The following is an 18177-nucleotide window of genomic DNA, read 5'->3' as shown; positions in this document are numbered from 1 at the left end:
ACACACACTGTCCTTTTAGCTCCCAGCTAGCAATACCCGCCAAACAAAATAATTAAATACGTGAGGAATAAACGAGCTTGTGTTAAACAGTATGAAAATGAACTTTCCAATTAAATATCACAAATCCTGTTTCTTACAAGGTAATTCTATTTAAACTGAGGCCAGCCTTATTTTTAAGTTGTTGATAGTTTCAACTGGACTTAGATGGTATTCTTTACAAAGAAAAGGAACACCCCTTTTTACTCTTATTCTCAGGTTTAACTTGCTAAAATCTATTAAACCAACCATCTCTGTTCTGTGCTTCTCCCCACTCCCCCATAATTTCTCTCGTCCTTCCTCATGTGTAGAAGGAAGCAATTCTATTTACACTAAAGTTTGAAAGGAATTCTGTGCAGTGGAGGGAGGGATGGAGGGTAGAGGGGAGTTCAGTAATGGAAGAGAAATGACAATGGCCAGTTTCTATCACCTTCTAAATTAGGATTTCATGGTGTCTTCTCATTTTCTCAGAGAATAGTGTTAGGAGTCACCATATAAGAAACTACAAGGCTAAAAGAGAATGATGAGGCCAAATATAGTATTAATAACTTTTGGATTATTTATACCATAATTTACCCTTACTAGTAGAATTAAATTAGAATCAATATAAACATGTCTTTAAGGATTCACTAACTTAATATATGTTTTCATGTTTAATAAAATTTATAATCACCTTTAATTTACACTGCAATTGCTTCATCTCCAAATCCATGCTCCTTGAAGGACCAAGTGATGTGACCTGTATCCGTGGAACTATCACCCGGGAAACTTCTTCTGCCAAACTTGTGATTTCAGATGAGGACTCCAATTTCCTCAGCAAGTCTTCTTTTTCCCTCCGAAGCCCAGCCAAATCAAAATTTAGCTTCTTTTTAAAAAAGAAAATAAATAGAAATGTATTATAAAAGTAATTACTTTTAACCTAACATTTATCAGCATAAAATTCTAATGCTAAAGAAAAAAGTGAAATTAATTCTAAAAATAGTTATTATATAAACTTTACAGAAATCATAACTCCTACTAGTTTTTGCTTAAGGTTGTAGTGCTTGGAAAGGTTAAAACAACATGGGCCGGCTGTACCCAGCATCTTTTGGTTGGCTGGTCTTCACTCATGATGTGCTATTTCTTTGACTTCACATATACATGGCTGAGCCAGAGATTCACATATTTGATAACCTTGACTTCAGGACTGATGTACTTGACTGGTAAAAGCCAAGCTGGAGCAGGACAGGGTAACAGATGTTAGTTGTTTATTCCACTGGGTAGGTCTTACCATCCTCTATGGCAGCCAAAACGCTTCTCATTTAGTAACATAAATGTTAAGTCCAATTAGCAGAAGAGGCTTATTAGAGATTTAGTTCAAATAAATAGTGTGCAAACAAATTTGCTCAGTCTTACGCATCTGATTGATAGTTGACAAGTCCTCTTTGTAATGTTCACATAGAACTGCACTAAACTCCTTACATTTGAATTTTTTAATGACATCAACATTTTACTAAAAGACATACTGATAATGTTTTTATGAAATAGTGTAAAAGAAATGGTCTTAATGTCAACCCTTCTCGTTCACCAATCTGCAGTCAGCAGAATGTCACCAAGCTATAATGGCATAACAACTCGGAGCTCCTTAAGAGGATAACTGCAGTACTATTTTATTATTCCAGAGAAGCTTATAATATGGTAGTTTAACATAAGGAACAATTACATAAAATGGTACTGAAATCTCTCAGGGGGCAAAAAATCTTAGTGAAAAATTCTAATGAGAAACAGCAAAAGATGTAGCCAACATGTACAGTAATATAAATATGGGACATAATAAGTTATCTAAGTATTAACACTATATTTAAACACAACTTTTACGAACTATACCAATAATTGCCTATGTATTTGTGTATATATGTCTATACTGTTAAGTATAAATAGTTCAGATATTGGATTCAAAACTAGGGCTTGATATATTTGATATTAGATTATGTTTTGGTAGCATAAAAAGTATGTTTTGGTGAAAAAAAATTCTTTGATTATATTTGAACTTATTTTTTTTTAAGATTTATTTATCTGAGAGAGAGAGAGAGCAAAAGAGCATGCACACTCAGGGGAGGGGAAGACGGAAAGGAGAGAGAATCCCAAGCAGACTCCAGTTGAGTGCGGAGCCCGAGGGGTTGGATCCCATGATGGACGAGATTGAGACCTGAGCAGAAACCAAGAGTTGGAAGCTTAACTGACTGCTCCACCTAGGTGCCCCTCTTTGATTATATTTAAACTTATAATCTAAAGGTATGGTTCTGTATATTTTCAGGAAATATTCATTCATGAATTGTATCAAAGTTACCTAAATAATATCTAAAAGCAAACTCATAATTTCCCTAACCCTGAAATCTTCTTAGTTATTTTCCAAGCTTGAATCCATCTCCCTCGTTTATTGTCATGTTCTATAAATTATGTCATGTTCTATAAATTATGTCATATTTCTCACATTCACTCCCTCTGCCACTTTCTTAATGAAGACTCTCACTATCCCACAAAGACCACTGCAAAAGCCCTTCCCCTCCCTGCAGCCCTTCCTATTTTTAAACCATCTTTTATATAACTTTCTAAAACAACATCGACCTCTTAATCCCTCATTCAAAAAGCCTTCAGGGGGTTTCTTACCCCAGTAGAATAAAGCTCAGATGTTTGTGGTTTTCATAAGGCTCTCTAAGATTTAGCTTCAATTTGTGTTTCAGCCAAACATCATCTGAAGTCAAACCTGCCTGCCATACCCCAAACCTGTCTGCCATTTCTACATCAATGACTCTACACTTGGCATCTTCTGCCACTGAAATTTCACTCATGCTTAAAAAACAGCTTAGTATTTCCTCCTTTATGAAGCCTTCTGTTCTTTCCCTTCTTCTTTTTCTTCAACAAGTAGCTTCTCCATTCTCTTAGCTCCCATAGCACTGTGTCTATTCTTCAACCATGAACCCTAGTAAGTCCTTGAGAGAGGACTGTGCCTTTTTCCCCAGGGTGTCTAAAAAAATGCCTTCTGTATAGTAAGAACCAAAAGAAAGGCACAATAGACAAACTGTGGAAGGAACCAAGATGCCCTTTAACAGATGAATGGATAAAAAAGATGTGGTACATATATACAATGGAATATTACTCAGTCATCAGGAAGGATGAATACCCACCATTTGCAATGACATGGAGGGAACTGGAGGGGATTATGCTAAGTGAAATAGGTCAAGCAGAGAAAGACAATTATCATATGGTTTCACTCATATGTGGAACATAAGGAATAGAGCAGAAGACCACAGGGGAAGGGAGAAAAAACTGAATGGGAAGAAATCAGAGAGGGAGACAAACCATGAGAGACTCTGGACTCTGGGAACCAAACTGAGGGTTACAGATAGGAGTGGGGTGGGGGGTTGGGGTAACCGGGTGATAGGCACATGTTGGGATGAGCACTGGGTTTATACGCAACTAATGAATCATTGAACACTACAACAAAAACTCATGATGTATTATATGCTGGCTAACTGAACATACTTAAAAAAAAAAAAAAAGGTTCCAAAAATTGAAATCTCCTTATTTGTAGCATGGATGGTGCTATGAAGACACATTGATTTCAGCTCATATTTACAATCTTTCTATTAGTTTATCACTATATAAATTAAAATACACTTTTATTAGTAAAGTAATATTGTCAGTGTTTACTTACGTAGTATGCACTGGAGCATTTATCAATCCCGAAGTGAATGTTATGCATCTAAATTAGACTTTCTAAGATTTTAATTTGGTATGACATAACTCATGGCTACAATTCTATGTGGAATCTCCGGCAACACAGAAAACTCTACTTTGATGAGGCTCTTTTCTTCCCACGAATAGTCCCGGTAGCTTCTCTCATTTGTTAAACTCGTATGACATTAGATTTCTGTCTATTCCTTCCACAGCAGTAGATCCTAACACTATAAATAAATCCTTCATGGAGGAAAGACCAAGCCAATAAATATAGTTCTCTAAAAGACATGCATAGCAGATTTTAACTTTAATCTGACAGTATAAAAATTTATTAAATGAAGAAACACTGAAATTATGGAGACTGTAAATCACATGACTTGTAATTTATTAAATATAAATCATATTTTAATTAACCAATATTTAAAATCTAAAATCTTTAAAATGTATTTCCAATATAATTATACATGCCCAGAAAAGCTACAGGGCATGTGTTGAAATAGAAGAAATAAACAAATCATATATTCCATCAGGTTGGAGTCCTTTTTTTTTTTTTTTAAAGATTTTATTTATTTATTTGAGAGAGAGAGAATGAGAGATAGAGAGCACGAGAGGGAAGAGGTTCAGAGGGAGAAGCGGAGTCCCTGCTGAGCAGGGAGCCTGATGCGGGACTCGATCCTGGGACTCCAGGATCATGACCTGAGCCGAAGGCAGTCGCTTAACCAACTGAGCCACCCAGGCGCCCAGGTTGGAGTCCTTTATCCCTTAGAATTTTGGACAAATAATGATGGCCCTATTACTAACTTCTCTCAGTTTAAACATCCTATTTCTTATTTGAGAAATGCTACAGATAAGACAAGAAGCATGAATAACTTTCTTTTGTGTACACTTGGCTTGGCATGTGAGACTACTTGTGGTGACCTCGTTAGAAGGAGAGTATGCTTAAAATTTACCAATAAATTAAGATTACCCTTAAAATTGTTGCTTTTCTCTTTTATCAAAAGCATGATCCTATTTCTATATTAATACTTTACCACCTCCAAACATTTAAAATATGTCATTTATATTAAAACCATAAATAATAATAAAACACATGGAGAGTCATAATTTCTGGATTTTAGCTTTGGATCTACTGCTTACCAGTTCAGTGTGATGCTAATTAGCACTTGACATTGTTTCCTCATTTAATAACAGAGATGATGTTTGTCTACCTAGCAAAGGTCATTTTGAGGGCAGATTTTTTTTAAAGAATTACGACAGCACTTGGTAAATTTTAAATTTACAGCACTACTGTTAGCACTATCTTGCGGTAAATGCTACCATAAAGCATATGAGAAGTACCTTAAAGGCTGAGAACCTGGATTTTAAAAAAAACTTTGTGACATACATAAAATATTAAGTATATATATAAACATATACAACAAATTCCTCCCTTAAAGAGAACCTGGATTTTAAAAAAAAACTTCGTGATATATATAAAATGTTAAGTATACATATAAACATATACAGAAAATTCCTCCCTTAAAAGATATACCAATCTTTTAAAAGTCTATTTCAATTTAAAAGTTGACTTCACTGAGAATAAGTACTGAGATTTGTATTGATTTATGTGTAGTCAATTACTCTAACCAAAGCTTATAAAGTAGAACTTAACACTATAAAGTTTAAAACTAGACCCTAGTTATTATTTATTTAAATAGAACACTGAAGAAGCATAAGTCTCTGAGAAGGAAAGAACCCTCTAAGCAACTGTAAGAAGAAACAAAATATATTGAAGAATTCATTCTTCAGTAAGGAGCTCTGGGGTAGGCAGAATCCTCAGATGACCCCCAATGACCCACGCCCTGTAAAATACCCTTCCCTTGTATGTGAGTGAGACCTGCGAATATAATGAGCTATCACTCCCATGATTATATTATTTGTGTATGTTAATATGCAAAAGGCATTCTTTAAATTATGGTCCCTAATCACATGACTTTGAGTCAATCAAAAGCAAAATTATCCTGGCTGGTCCTGACCTAATCAGGCAAGGCCTTTACAAGAAATCCAGGGGCTCCCCTGAGGTCAGAGAGATTCTCCTGCCGGCCTTGAAGAAGTAAGTGGCCATCTTATGAGAGGATTGTGGAGGGGGTAATAAGACAAGAACCTAAGGAAGGCCTCAGGAACTGAGAATGGTCCTTGACTGGCAGTCAACAAGAAAACCAGGAACTCAGTCCTATAATCACAAGGAACCGAATTTTTCCAACAAACACATGAGCTTGGAAGAAAAGCCTGAGCTCCGGAAAGGAAGCCAGCCTGGAAGACACACTAATGTGACATTCTGTGATAACACAGCCTTGTGATACTCTGAGAACAGGGTCTCACTAAGCTGTGCCAGACTCATCACCCATGGAAACCGTGACGTAATGAATGTATATGTTGTTTTACTCTAGAGAAGGTATCTCCCCAAACACTGGTGAGTAAACTGAGAGCAATCCTGACAGGAGGGAGGATCTCTTTTCCAGCAGGGAGCCTCGGTAAACATTTTAATGTTCAAGAATGAATTATCAGAAAAACTAAAACTGGGCCTATGGAAAATATCCTCGAGTCCAAGTGAAATGATGCAAAGGGTGTAGGAAAAAAAAATCAGAATTGAAAGAATCATTTCTCTAATCACTCCCTAAAATAATGTATTTTTAGAGTAACTTTAATCTTGATGTCACCAAAGAACAAAATATTCAACATCTGACTATTTAATGGATATGATGCTAGTCGCGAAGGAAAAGGAAAAGAAAACACTTGGGAGCTTTCACTAAGTTTAGGAGCAGTGCTCCAGGGAAAAGGACAGGGTGGCACAACTCTTCTGATTCTTTTTTTTCTTTTTAAGATTTTATTTATTTATTTGAGAGAGAATGAGCGGGGGGAGGGGCAGAGGCACAACTGGACCCCCCACTGAGGATGGAGCCGGATGGGGAGCCCAGTGCAGGGCTCGACATGGGGCTCAACGTGGGGCTTGATCCCAGGATCCTGAGATCAACACCTGAGCTGAAGTCAGATGCTTAACCAACTGAGCTACCCAGGTGCCCCAAAAGACTGATTCTTACCTAACGTTTTTTGCTGGACAGTAATCACTTTATAGCACTGAAAGACACTGTTCAGTTCTCCCCGTGTTTTTCACGGGGGATTGGAAATTGAAAGTAATGAACTATCTAAAAACTTCAGAAAACAGTTTTAGTTGGGATAGTGGGATCTGAAATGTAGACACATGGAAATTCTAGAAAATCCAGCCTAACATGAGGCTGAATGGGTCACAGGAGCAGGGTTTCTGAGAAGCCTATGGAAAAAATAGTTGGTGGGAGGATTCTTTCCAGTTCATCCTAGGGAAAAGGTTAGATGTCAAATATTGGAAAAGGTCAGTCTATAAAACGAGTAAAAAGTGAGGGTTAGCTCTTATCTCTAACAATAGGGGAGTCTCTGATTTTTCTTTCTCCTTGTGAAACCTAAAGGCCTTGACAGTCAAAGTAAGGAAAAACAATCATTCAATGGCAATTGTCTGTTTCCAATTACTTCACCCAAATCTTTCATCTTAAATTCTACATAGGACTGAGAATGTGGAATGATGTTATTTCATGTTGAATACACAAATAAATTGATCTATATCTCACAATCAGATTATTCTGGTCCACACTTAAGCAGTGGCAGCAATTTAAGAATCTTATTATTATAACTTTTAAAAATTATTACATAATAATTTTGTTACCAGAATTAAAGCAAAAAAGACTGGAGAGAAAATTCTAATTGAATAATACCTACGTAAATTCTATAGGCAAGAATCTCCTAGAAAGTCACCATGATCTTAATGTTAGTTCTCCTTCCTGTAAATAAAATCAATATTCTTTCAATGGTAATACAGGTCTTCCTTGACTTATGATGGGGTTACATCCTGACAAACTCATCATAAGTTAAAAGTATTATAAGCCAAAAATGCATTTAATATACCTAACCTACTGAACATCAGAATTTAGCCTCACATGCCTTAAATGTGCTCAGGACACTTACATAAGCCTACAATTAGGCAACATCATCAAACACAAGGCCTGTTTTATAATAAAGTGTTCAATAGCTCAAGTAATTTATTAAATACCATACTGAAAGTGAAAAAGAGAATGACTGTATGGATACAGAATGGCTGTAAGTGCATTGGTTGTTCACCCTCATGATCGCATGGCTGACTGGGAGCCACAGCTGCTTCCCTGCCAGCATCATAGAGAGAACTGGACAACATAGCACTAGCCCAGGAAAAGATCAAAAATCAAAATTCAAAGTATGATTTCTGTGGAATGCATATAGCTTTCACATCATCATAAATGGGAACAAGGTAAGTCAGGGACTATTGGTATTCTTCTACAAGAAAAAAAAACTGAAGGAAATAAAATTCTGTATTGTCCATTTAGAAGACTAAAAGCACAGTCACTTAATTAAAACATTATATGAGCTACAAAGAAAATTACATGGGTTTCTAGGTTATTAGTAGAGTATTTTCCATATAAGTATTTATCTAAAAAGATAAATAGTTCAGATTAATAACTCCAAGTTAGTAACAAGTGTTATAAATTGAAAACGTGAGTTTTTCTTTGTGATGATATTTGAGATCTTCAAGAAAAGAATTAAAAATTAAAACCACTAACCAAAAAAAAAAAAAGAACAAAGATCTCAGGCAGACATGGAATTATTTATGTAACAAAATTTCTTATGAAAAATACACTGTTATTATATCACTCATTTATAAAATATTTTCTGACAAATGCAGTTATTAAAAGCCTATAGTATGTTTCACAAAATGTCAAGCAAATGAAGGTAATGTAGAGGACTTTTCACCAATGCTTTTGCTAGTAGTTAGACTTCAGTAGCCTTTAGAGACCATTAACTACCCTTTGGCTAATTGGCCAATGGAAGATTAATCCTCTTTTTATTCTAGCAGCACTATTTTAACACCCTTTACACTCTGTCAGTGTAGTGTCTGAATGACAAAATAATATTGTGCATGAATAATAAGCAGAAAAGTTAAATTAACATTTCATGTTTCACATGCCATACATATGTGTCAGAAGAACTTTCTTTTTAAGTCACTGACATTCAACTTTTTAAAACAATCTCATGTTGACATCCTCCTGAGGTGAATCTTCCTAATTACTGCTAATTGCCTATCAAGAAAAAAACTCTTTTCATGAAGTGCAGTTGTCTAGTACGGATGAACGTAGCTCCAGAGTGCACATTAAAGACAAAGCATGACACTTAAGGTACTACTTTGTTATAAGGTCATACTAAATATGGTTTGCAATTAACAAAGCCATTTTTTTATGGTACTGGAAATGCCAATCTGTCTTGATGCGTTCAAATTAGATTCTATCAAAGAAGTATGGATATCTGCATATGGATAAGAGATATGCTACTTTCAGTAACATTTACAGGAAGTAAAATTAATTCAATGCCCTTACACTTTGTGATGTGAGTTCTAAGTGATGCCCAATTAGATAATTTCATAAATATGTTTGAATACGATTTCTCAAAATGAAAATCAGCACTATTACAAAAGCCAAATCATTTAAAACAGTTTACTAATACTTTTCTCAAAACAGCCCCAAACAATGAAAACATTTAACATGTACCCCTTAATTTGTACTAATAGTTTTGATGTGAGAGGCATTTATAGTAAATATTAATCTAAGTGATAATAGCAATTTATGTGTTTCAAAATAATCGGAATAACTAAACTAATGACTTTTAACTGGATGGAAGTTAAACCACATCACTTAAACTTCTGCCCCCAAAACTAAGGAAAAAGGTTCAGTAAAAATGTATTATATATGAAATTTGGAAAATTAACTAATAAAATTGACTTTCCAATATTTGGGGGAAACAATCAATATTTGATTTATTCACAGTAAGAGGAGCTCAACTATAGGTTTGTTGTTATTTCCAATCCTCTATTCTAATTACTAAAATAAATGCCCCTTCAAAACTTACATACCAAGTATGAAATACCGAGATAGATATTCAGAACAAAAAGTATATCCAGAATAATTCATCATCATTGCTATTGTAAGAATTTCTCAATGTTCATATGGTAATATTATCAGACCAGTTCCAGCCCTCCTAGACACTTGATACGCACATGGCCATGGCATGCTTACCAATGACCACCAAGGAAGGTGCAATGCATTCCCATTCTGATTCCCTTCCCCAAGAGGAAATGAGAGAGAATGGCAATACATATGCCATTCTAAAGAAAAAACTGAGTGCTGTCTTTCTAAACTTTTTTTTTCATTCTATTTCTGCTTTCCACTGCTTAAGCTCAGCTAATTCAACACAGAAGTATCTATTCCTCACTTGTCCTATATATACCTATTCTCCTCAATTCTAGTCTTCCTCCACCCCTTTTGTCAATATTTATTTCAGTTACATAAGTTGTAAGGGGGCAGTAGGAAAAGAATCCACCCCAGTTAAACTACTCAAACAATGAAGAAAAGGAAAAAAAAAAAAAACCTTCCCAAATCACCAGAAATAATAGCTAGTATTTCAGGGTGATATTAATACTGTAAGTAAAGAACAGCCATAAAATTTTAAGCGAAGTTATAGATAATGATTGAGTTATTAGGAACAGAGGCTATCAAATTCTAGAATATCTGCAGAAGTCTCATGAAGAATGCCTCATTCTCCTTTAATTAAACTTGGTTTTCCTACACAACAGATTTCAATACTTTTATTTGATTGTTTTTCCATTCTAGTAGGGTGATTTACTTATTGTATTGTATTGTACTGCACAAAAGGCCTTTGTGAACAGGCTTAAAGAAACTAGTATGTATAGTATTGTTACTAACTGGAAGTGAGAATCTAGATAATTAAAAATTGCTCATAATACTCTATATCAACTTCAAAAGGCATTGATATTCCTAAAAATAATCTTTGATTTCAAAAAATTTATAACAGACCAGGATATATTTCTATAATTCATATTTTCCAAAGATAAAAGCATTTTCAATTAGTAAGCTGCTAAAATACATGTATATCAACATTAAATTTATTTATGTAACACTGGAATCAATTCATAGAAACAGTGCATTATCCAAATGAAATGTTACTGACTTCTGGGGAAATAAATCCAAAAGTTTAAGATCATCATTTCTAGCTCCAACTTTATACACTTGAACTAGTAAAAGGATATACATTTCTTAAGTATATGCTAAATGTGAATAGCATCTTAATACTTATTGAAATATTTAACTGAGAGGGTCAATGTATTTGATTTCGGCATGTTATTTCCTCAGTTGTACTACATAAGCTCTGAAAACAAATTACTTGGATGAAAGCCAGCTGGGGAATTTCAAAAATCCTACAACTTATTACAAATTTAATAGCAGTAATACTAAGTATTCATATGATTTTGATTACATTTATAAATATACCTTATTAAAATTCTCAAGGGAAACAACTTAATGTTTTCTCTATTTCCTTTGTAAGTTTCATAAGATTTAAGGGAGTAAAAGTATGGACATTTCTTTAAAAGAATGGTTTTTGCAAACTTTGGACCTGGTAAGATAAAAGGTTACTTATAACATTTAAAATGGGATTTTTTTAAAAATCAAAAACGAACATATGTGAAAATTACTAAAAAAAATCATGGCATAAAGTAGAAATTTCTTTTAAAGGAGGAAAGAAGATTTACAAGGCTTGGATTTAAATGATATTATACAAGGTATTTCTCAAAGGTTTCATTAAAAAGCTCTTTTTTAAAAAAAAAAAAAGCTTTTTCTAAACACAAAAATTTCACACAGGAACTTCTTCCATCATCCTTCACTCCATTTTCTATCTAGAACTGTCTTCTGTTTATCATATTCTTTCAAACAGTAAGCCTTAACCTAACAGAGTAATCACTCAATAAATTTGTGCTATGTGAAATATTCTGATTCATATCGATCTTTAGGAAGAGGGTAGTCTGGAGTAAAAGAACTCAAATTAATTTTTATTAATTGAGCTGGTTTCTCTGCTTTCCTCCTGTAACAGTAGTTCTTAAAGAATTCCTAGGACTTAGATATGTATTTTGGAAATTAGAGTGGCATTGAAATGGGTGAGAGCTCATAGGAGCACCAGATACAGCAGAATGTGTACATCAGTCCTGCCCAACAGAAACTGCCCTGTATCCTACATGACTTTTAAATTTCCTCCCAGTTACTCCTGTAGATGAAAAATATGCATATAATGAAATGAACCTAAACCCTAACCAAAAATTACATACAAAAAAAGTATATTTTTTCATGTGGGCCAGAAATTTATAAACCATGTAAATCAAGGAAAGATAGAAAAGATGAGAAAGAAATCCCTTTCTTTTCTGGGGTCTAAGCTAGAAGGATGTCACCATATGGCCAGGGACACATGAAAAAGATGGTCAGAGAGAAGAGCTGTGAGATAAGGATTAACACTGAAGACATAAGTGTCTGGTTTCAGGTACCACTACCTCTTTCCAAGGCTATTCTCTGCAGTTCGTCCTTTGATTTGGTGAGCTTTTTTTTTTCCCCCTTATATTAGTTTGAGTTTAGTTTCTGATATTTGCTATCAAGAGAGTTCTGCTAATAAAACCTTTTAAGGAAAGTCCAACAAGCTCTTCCTTGTTATTCTATCTTTAATTCCTCTATGGCATCCTACACTGTGAAACAACTCTTCTCTTTTGCTTATAACAAATCTTCCCTCCCTTGTTTCTGTATCACAGCACTCGCTTACTTCTTCTGATTCCTCTTCTGTCCATATATAAGATACTCCCCCAAATTTATTATCTTACTGAAAAAATGTGTTCTACCTCCACCATTCTTTCTGTGGAATAACGACACCGATAGGTTTCTTCATTTTTATGATACATATCAAATATGCAGTAGATACACAAAGAAAAATACAATGAAAACTCACTCATGTATCAACCATTCAACAAAGACACTGTATTGCCAATAGAGTTGAAGACTATGAACCTAATCTCCTCTAACTCACCAGAAATAATCACTATTTGAACACCTTTGGTGTTTATCATTGCCTTACATTTCTTTATACTTTTAATACATATATGTGTATTTCCAAAACAAATATAGAGTGATTTTAAGACATTCCCTTTTCACATTTTAACATCACTGAAGTTGGGATGCGTCTTCCATTCCTGGATACCATATAATTCCTGCTATTACTTAAATAATATTTTTTTAAGACTGCATATTCTGTTGATTGCTGGTACATATAAATATCATCTTAGCATGTATTGACTTTATATCCAGCAATCTTGCTGAAATCTATTATTAATTTGTCTTGAGATTCTGTGCAGACAGTACAGTGTTTGAAACTAATGATGCTTTTGCTTCTTCATCTCTAACACTTTTAACTTTCATTTCTTTTTCTTAGTGCCTGTGCTCTCTAGTACAACGTGTAAGACAAGCAATGATGGCAGACATAAATGTCCTTCTCCTGATGGTAAAAGGAATGGTTTTTACTTCCACCATTAAGTATGATGGCTGTTTCAGGTTTTTGGTACATACTTTTTTAACAAAGTTCTCTGCTGTATCCAGTTTACTAAGAGAATTTTATCATGAACAGTTATTTAATTGTATCAAAATACTGTCCTCTGGTTTTTCATTGTTGTAAAAATCACATAACAAGATTTATCCTCTTAACCAATCTGTAAGCATAGAGTACAGTATTTAAACATCCCTCTCAATATGCTTTCACTGCATCCATACGTTTTGCTACGCTGTGTTTTCATTTCATTTCTCTCATGGTATTTTCTAATTTCCCTGGTGACTTCTTTGACCCACTGGTTAAGAGTATGTTGTTTAACTTCCATATATTTGTGGGTTTTACAGTTTTCCTTCTGCTATTCATTTCTAGTTTTAGTCCATTGTGGTCAGAAAAGATACTTTGCATGGTTTCAATTTTCTTGAATTTAAGACTTATACTGTGGCCTAACATGTGGTCTATCCTGCAGAATGTTCCATGTGCACTTGAACAGTATACTGTAGTTGGGTGCAGTTTTCTGTATATGTCTGGTAGGTCCAATTAGTCTATAGTGTTCTTCAAGTTCTGTATTTCCAGATTCTTTTCAGATCATTCATATACCTCTGTTTCTTTAGGGTCAGTTTCTGGAAATTTATTTTTTTCCTCTGATTGGGCCATTTTACCGTTTGTGTTCCTTGTAACTTTGTGCTGCTATCCGTGCACTTGAAGAAACAAACATCCACCTCTTTCAGTCTTTACAAACTGGCTTCACATAGGGAAAAACCTTCCCCATGATCAGCCCAGCTAGAGATTCTGGAGGCTCTAAAACTTTTCTCTGGATGTGACTTATCTGAGCTAGTATGTGTAGATTTCTAATTAAATAAATTTTCTGTTTACTTCCCAGGAGCTCATAATCCCTTGCTCACTCTGGTGACTGTCTGTTATACTGGGGTCCTCAGAAGCAGCAACATGCCACCCAGCTCTTTTTTATTCTCAGCAGCCCCCAGACACCCAGTCCCACCGGTGCCCCAACTGGCTAGACAGAAACTAGTCCCTCAGGCAGCCCCTGAAGAGCTGCGACATTGTATACACACTCCATTCTTCTTCTTTCTGGATCAGCTTCTGTCTGCTGCACCAAAGGCCTTGTGGACCAGCAGCATGCCATCCAACTCTTGTCTAGTTCTTAGTGGTCCCCAGCCTTCTAGAGTATATGGGTCCTGTCTGAGGTTTAAGATGAGCAAGAAACAAGTCCCTCAGGCACTCTCCCCCTAAAAGCCGCAGCAGTGGATACCTGTTCCACTCTTCTCTCTCTCTCCCTGAGAGGAACTTCTGCTTCAAGCTGTATCAGCTTCTGTCTGGTATGGCATGGGTCCTCAGCAACAGCAGCAGGCCATCCAGTTCTTTTGGTTCTCAATCTAGAGTATGGCAGGCATCTAGAGTATGGCAGGCATCTAGAGTATGGCAGGTCCCATCACCGCTCTGAGACAGGTGAGAAAGAAGCCATTCCCACAGGCTTGCTGAAAAGCCAAAATGCTGGACATAAGGTCCAGTATACTTCTCTCCTCAGGAAGGACCTAGAAACCAGGAGTTTCCTCTGGATCACAAGGCAGTGGGATAGGGGGAGGGATTAAGTTGAAAGAATGCCACAAGCAATTTGAATATAGCTAGCTTCTCACCTACGAGGGGTGCAGTGCCTCTTCCCGTTGGTTTCTGGATTTCTCACAAAAGGAATTCGCCCCTTTCTTTGTTGTAGTAATGAATTATATAAATAAATTTTCTAATGATGAAAACAACCTGTTTATTTCTGGAATTATCTTCACTTATTTATGATATTTATTTATCATACATTGATTAGATTTGCTAATAGTTTAGGAATATTCATACATGTTCATGGCTGAGATGAGCCTTTAATTTTCCTTTCTCATATTTCCCTATCTTGTTGTTGTGTTACAGTTTTAGTACCCTCATAAAATGAGGAGGAATTTACTTCTTTTTTCTATTCTTTGGGAAAATGTGTATGCCTAGCAGAACTTACATATAAAACTCAAATTCCAATCTCACAAACTGTTCATAATGTGGATTACTTTTTTATTGATAGCTTAAGGTATAATTTGCATAGATGAAATTCATCCATTTTGAAAGTATCTGATTGAATGACTTTTAGTATATTTATAGAGTTGTGCAATTATCACTAAACACTAATTTTAGAATATTTCCATCATTCCAGAAAGAAACCTCATGCCCACTTACAGACACCTCCTTTCCCAACCCTGTGCCTATACAATCTCTAATCTACTTTTTGTCTCTATACACTTTACCTTTTCTGAACATCCCATATAAGTGAAATATTACTGTATTTGATCTTCAGTGACTGACTTCTTCCACTGGGCATGTTTTCAAGGTTCATCCATGTTGTAGCTTTTGTCACTACTTCATTACTTTTTTTATTGCTGAATGATTATCCATTGTATGGGTGTTTGGGGTGTTTCCACTTTTGGGCTATTATGAATAATGCTGCTATGAACATTCATGTACAGTTGTTATGTGAATTTCTGTTTCCAATTCTCTTCCGTATACACCTAAGTGGAATTGCTGAATCATATGGTAAGTCTATATTTTGCCTTTTGAGGAACTGCCAAACTGTTTTCCAAAACAGTACACCACTTTCCATTCCCACCAGCAATGTATGAAAGTTTTAATTCATCTATATCCCCATCAACACTTGCTATTGCTTGTCAATTTATTAGTATCAGTGATCCAGCTTCTAGTTTTTTTGATCTTGTCTACTGCATGTTTGCTTTCTACAATATCAAGTTTTGTCCTTAATATTTCCTTCTTTCTATTTTCTTTGGGATTATTTAATTGCTCATTCTTAAATTGAATGTAACCAATTACACTGGTAGCTCATTAATTTTTAACCTTTCTCTAGTCTTACTGTATTTAAAGGTACACATTTCCATCTGAGTGCACCCTACAAGTTTTGATATCATTCAATTTGAGTATTCTCTCATTTTTATTTTATTTTCTTCTTTGACCCATTAGTTATTTGGAAATGTCTCTATAAGTTTGCATCAGAATTTTCAAAGTTAAGCTTTTAAACTGATTTCTAATTTAACTTATGTTAGACAATATTTTTTTATTATGTTATGTTACTCACCATACATTACATCATAGTTTTTTATGTAGTGTTCCATAATTCATTGTTTGCGTATAACACCCAGTGCTCCACGCAGAACGTGCCCTCTTTAATATCCATCACCAGGCTAACCCATCCCCCACCCCCTCCCTTCTAGAACCCTCAGTTGGTTTCCCAGAGTCCATAGTCTCTCATGGTTTGTCTAGACAATACTTTTTATATGCCACCAAATATTTAAAATTTGTGGAGAGCTTTTTTTGGCTTAATTATGTGAATATTTTTGATAAATATTTAGAGCGAGACTTTTTATTGTTTTGTTCAAATAAAGTATATGCTTAATGACTGTCAGCTTCATCTTAAAAGTAATAAAATTTGCAATTTTTGCATTATTTATTTTGAGCTCGTTATTAAATGTTCATATTTACATATATTGTTTATTTATTAGTTTACACCTATTCTCCTTTAGAGCAAAATTCCTTGAGATAACTCTAAAAAGTATGCATATTTAACTATATTCTCCAATTCCTCTCCTTCTCTTCCCATTTCTTAGTTCCTCTCATGGACTCATTCTACTCAGCAGCATTTGACACAGTTAGTCATTTACTAGTCCTTGAAATCCTTTCATCACTTGGCTTTTAGATACTCCATCCTCTTGGTTTTCTTTCTACTTAACTGGCCTCTCCTCTTCTGGTTCTTCCCCGTCTGTCCAAACTCGAAAGGTTGGAGGGCCCTGGACTCAGACCTGGGACCTATCCTCTTTTTTGTCTATCTTCACTCCCTAAGTGATCCCATCCCAGCTTCACATTTTAAAATACGATCTAAATTCTCATAACTTCAAAATTCATACCTCTAGCCCTGGCCTCTCCTCTACATTTGACACTAAATATCCTGCAGCTCACCTGATACCCTCACTTCAGTGACAAATTGCCATTGGTTATAGCGGTAAGCTGTCACTGATTTTAGCCCCTAGGGATTTACATCTTTTGTTGTTGTTGTTGTTATGCTCTATATATTTAAATGGTGTACATTTATATTTGTTATATTTTGTCCAACTTTCCTGGTATGTTTTTATATGAGGTTTTTTTCCTCCCACAGTATTTATTATATAATATTGTCACAGATATAGTCTATCATCAACTTTCTAGTCACTTTAATTAGAATACTGATAGATATCTTAAAGACTTCACTTTTTGTTTTTTACCTTCCCATATAGGATCGGTCATCAAACTGTGTGTTATACCATTGTAAAATCTCTTTTCTTTCTTTCTTTCTTTCTTTCTTTCTTTCTTTCTTTCTTTCTTTCTTTTCTATTCTATTCTATTCTATTCTATCCTATCCTATTCTATTGGTATTCTCTAGTTATTTGTCATCTTTTGCTATATTTAAACAGTCTCTTATTTACTTGTTTCCATTTAATTTCTATTTTCTCAAAGTTTAGTCTCATACCTAGCTGTATATCAGAACCACCTGAAAGCTTTTAAAAACTAGCAATGTATAAGGATCACCACAGAGATATTCAGATTTAACTGGTCTAGGGTAGGGCATGGGTGTAAGTATTTTTCAAAGTTCTGCAAGTGAGAACATGCAGCTAGAGTTGAGAACCACAGCTATACCAGATTATTCACTAGTCTCAACAAACTACTTTCTCACCTTGATGCCTTTTCAAGCTTTCCTTCTTCCAATGGCTTTGTTCCATTCATACAACATGCAAAATTAGACTTATAGTTTAGTTTTATTTTGAAAGTTGTATGCTACTATTTTGAAAGCCAAATGCTACC

The 18177-nt window shown here is 34.9% G+C and overlaps 1 protein-coding gene across 7 annotated transcripts in view; it reads right to left on the bottom strand.

Annotated features, from left to right (window-relative positions):
- The window catches only part of CNTLN (centlein), a 294410-nt gene that overhangs the window by 39706 nt on the left and 236527 nt on the right, over nt 1-18177 (bottom strand). For all 7 annotated transcript variants that reach the window (XM_073880839.1, XM_073880843.1, XM_073880842.1 and 4 more), the window contains exon 19: nt 710-901. In XM_073880839.1, coding sequence (XP_073736940.1) covers nt 710-901 — 192 coding nt within the window. The remainder of the gene's footprint in view (nt 1-709; nt 902-18177) is intronic.

The sequence above is a fragment of the Callorhinus ursinus genome, unplaced genomic scaffold, assembly GCF_003265705.2.
Source record: "Callorhinus ursinus isolate GAN/ISIS: 27379988/994484 unplaced genomic scaffold, GSC_fseal_2.0 scaffold39, whole genome shotgun sequence".
Taxonomy (NCBI): Eukaryota; Metazoa; Chordata; class Mammalia; order Carnivora; family Otariidae; genus Callorhinus; species Callorhinus ursinus.
This window is presented reverse-complemented; position numbering and strand designations above follow the sequence as displayed.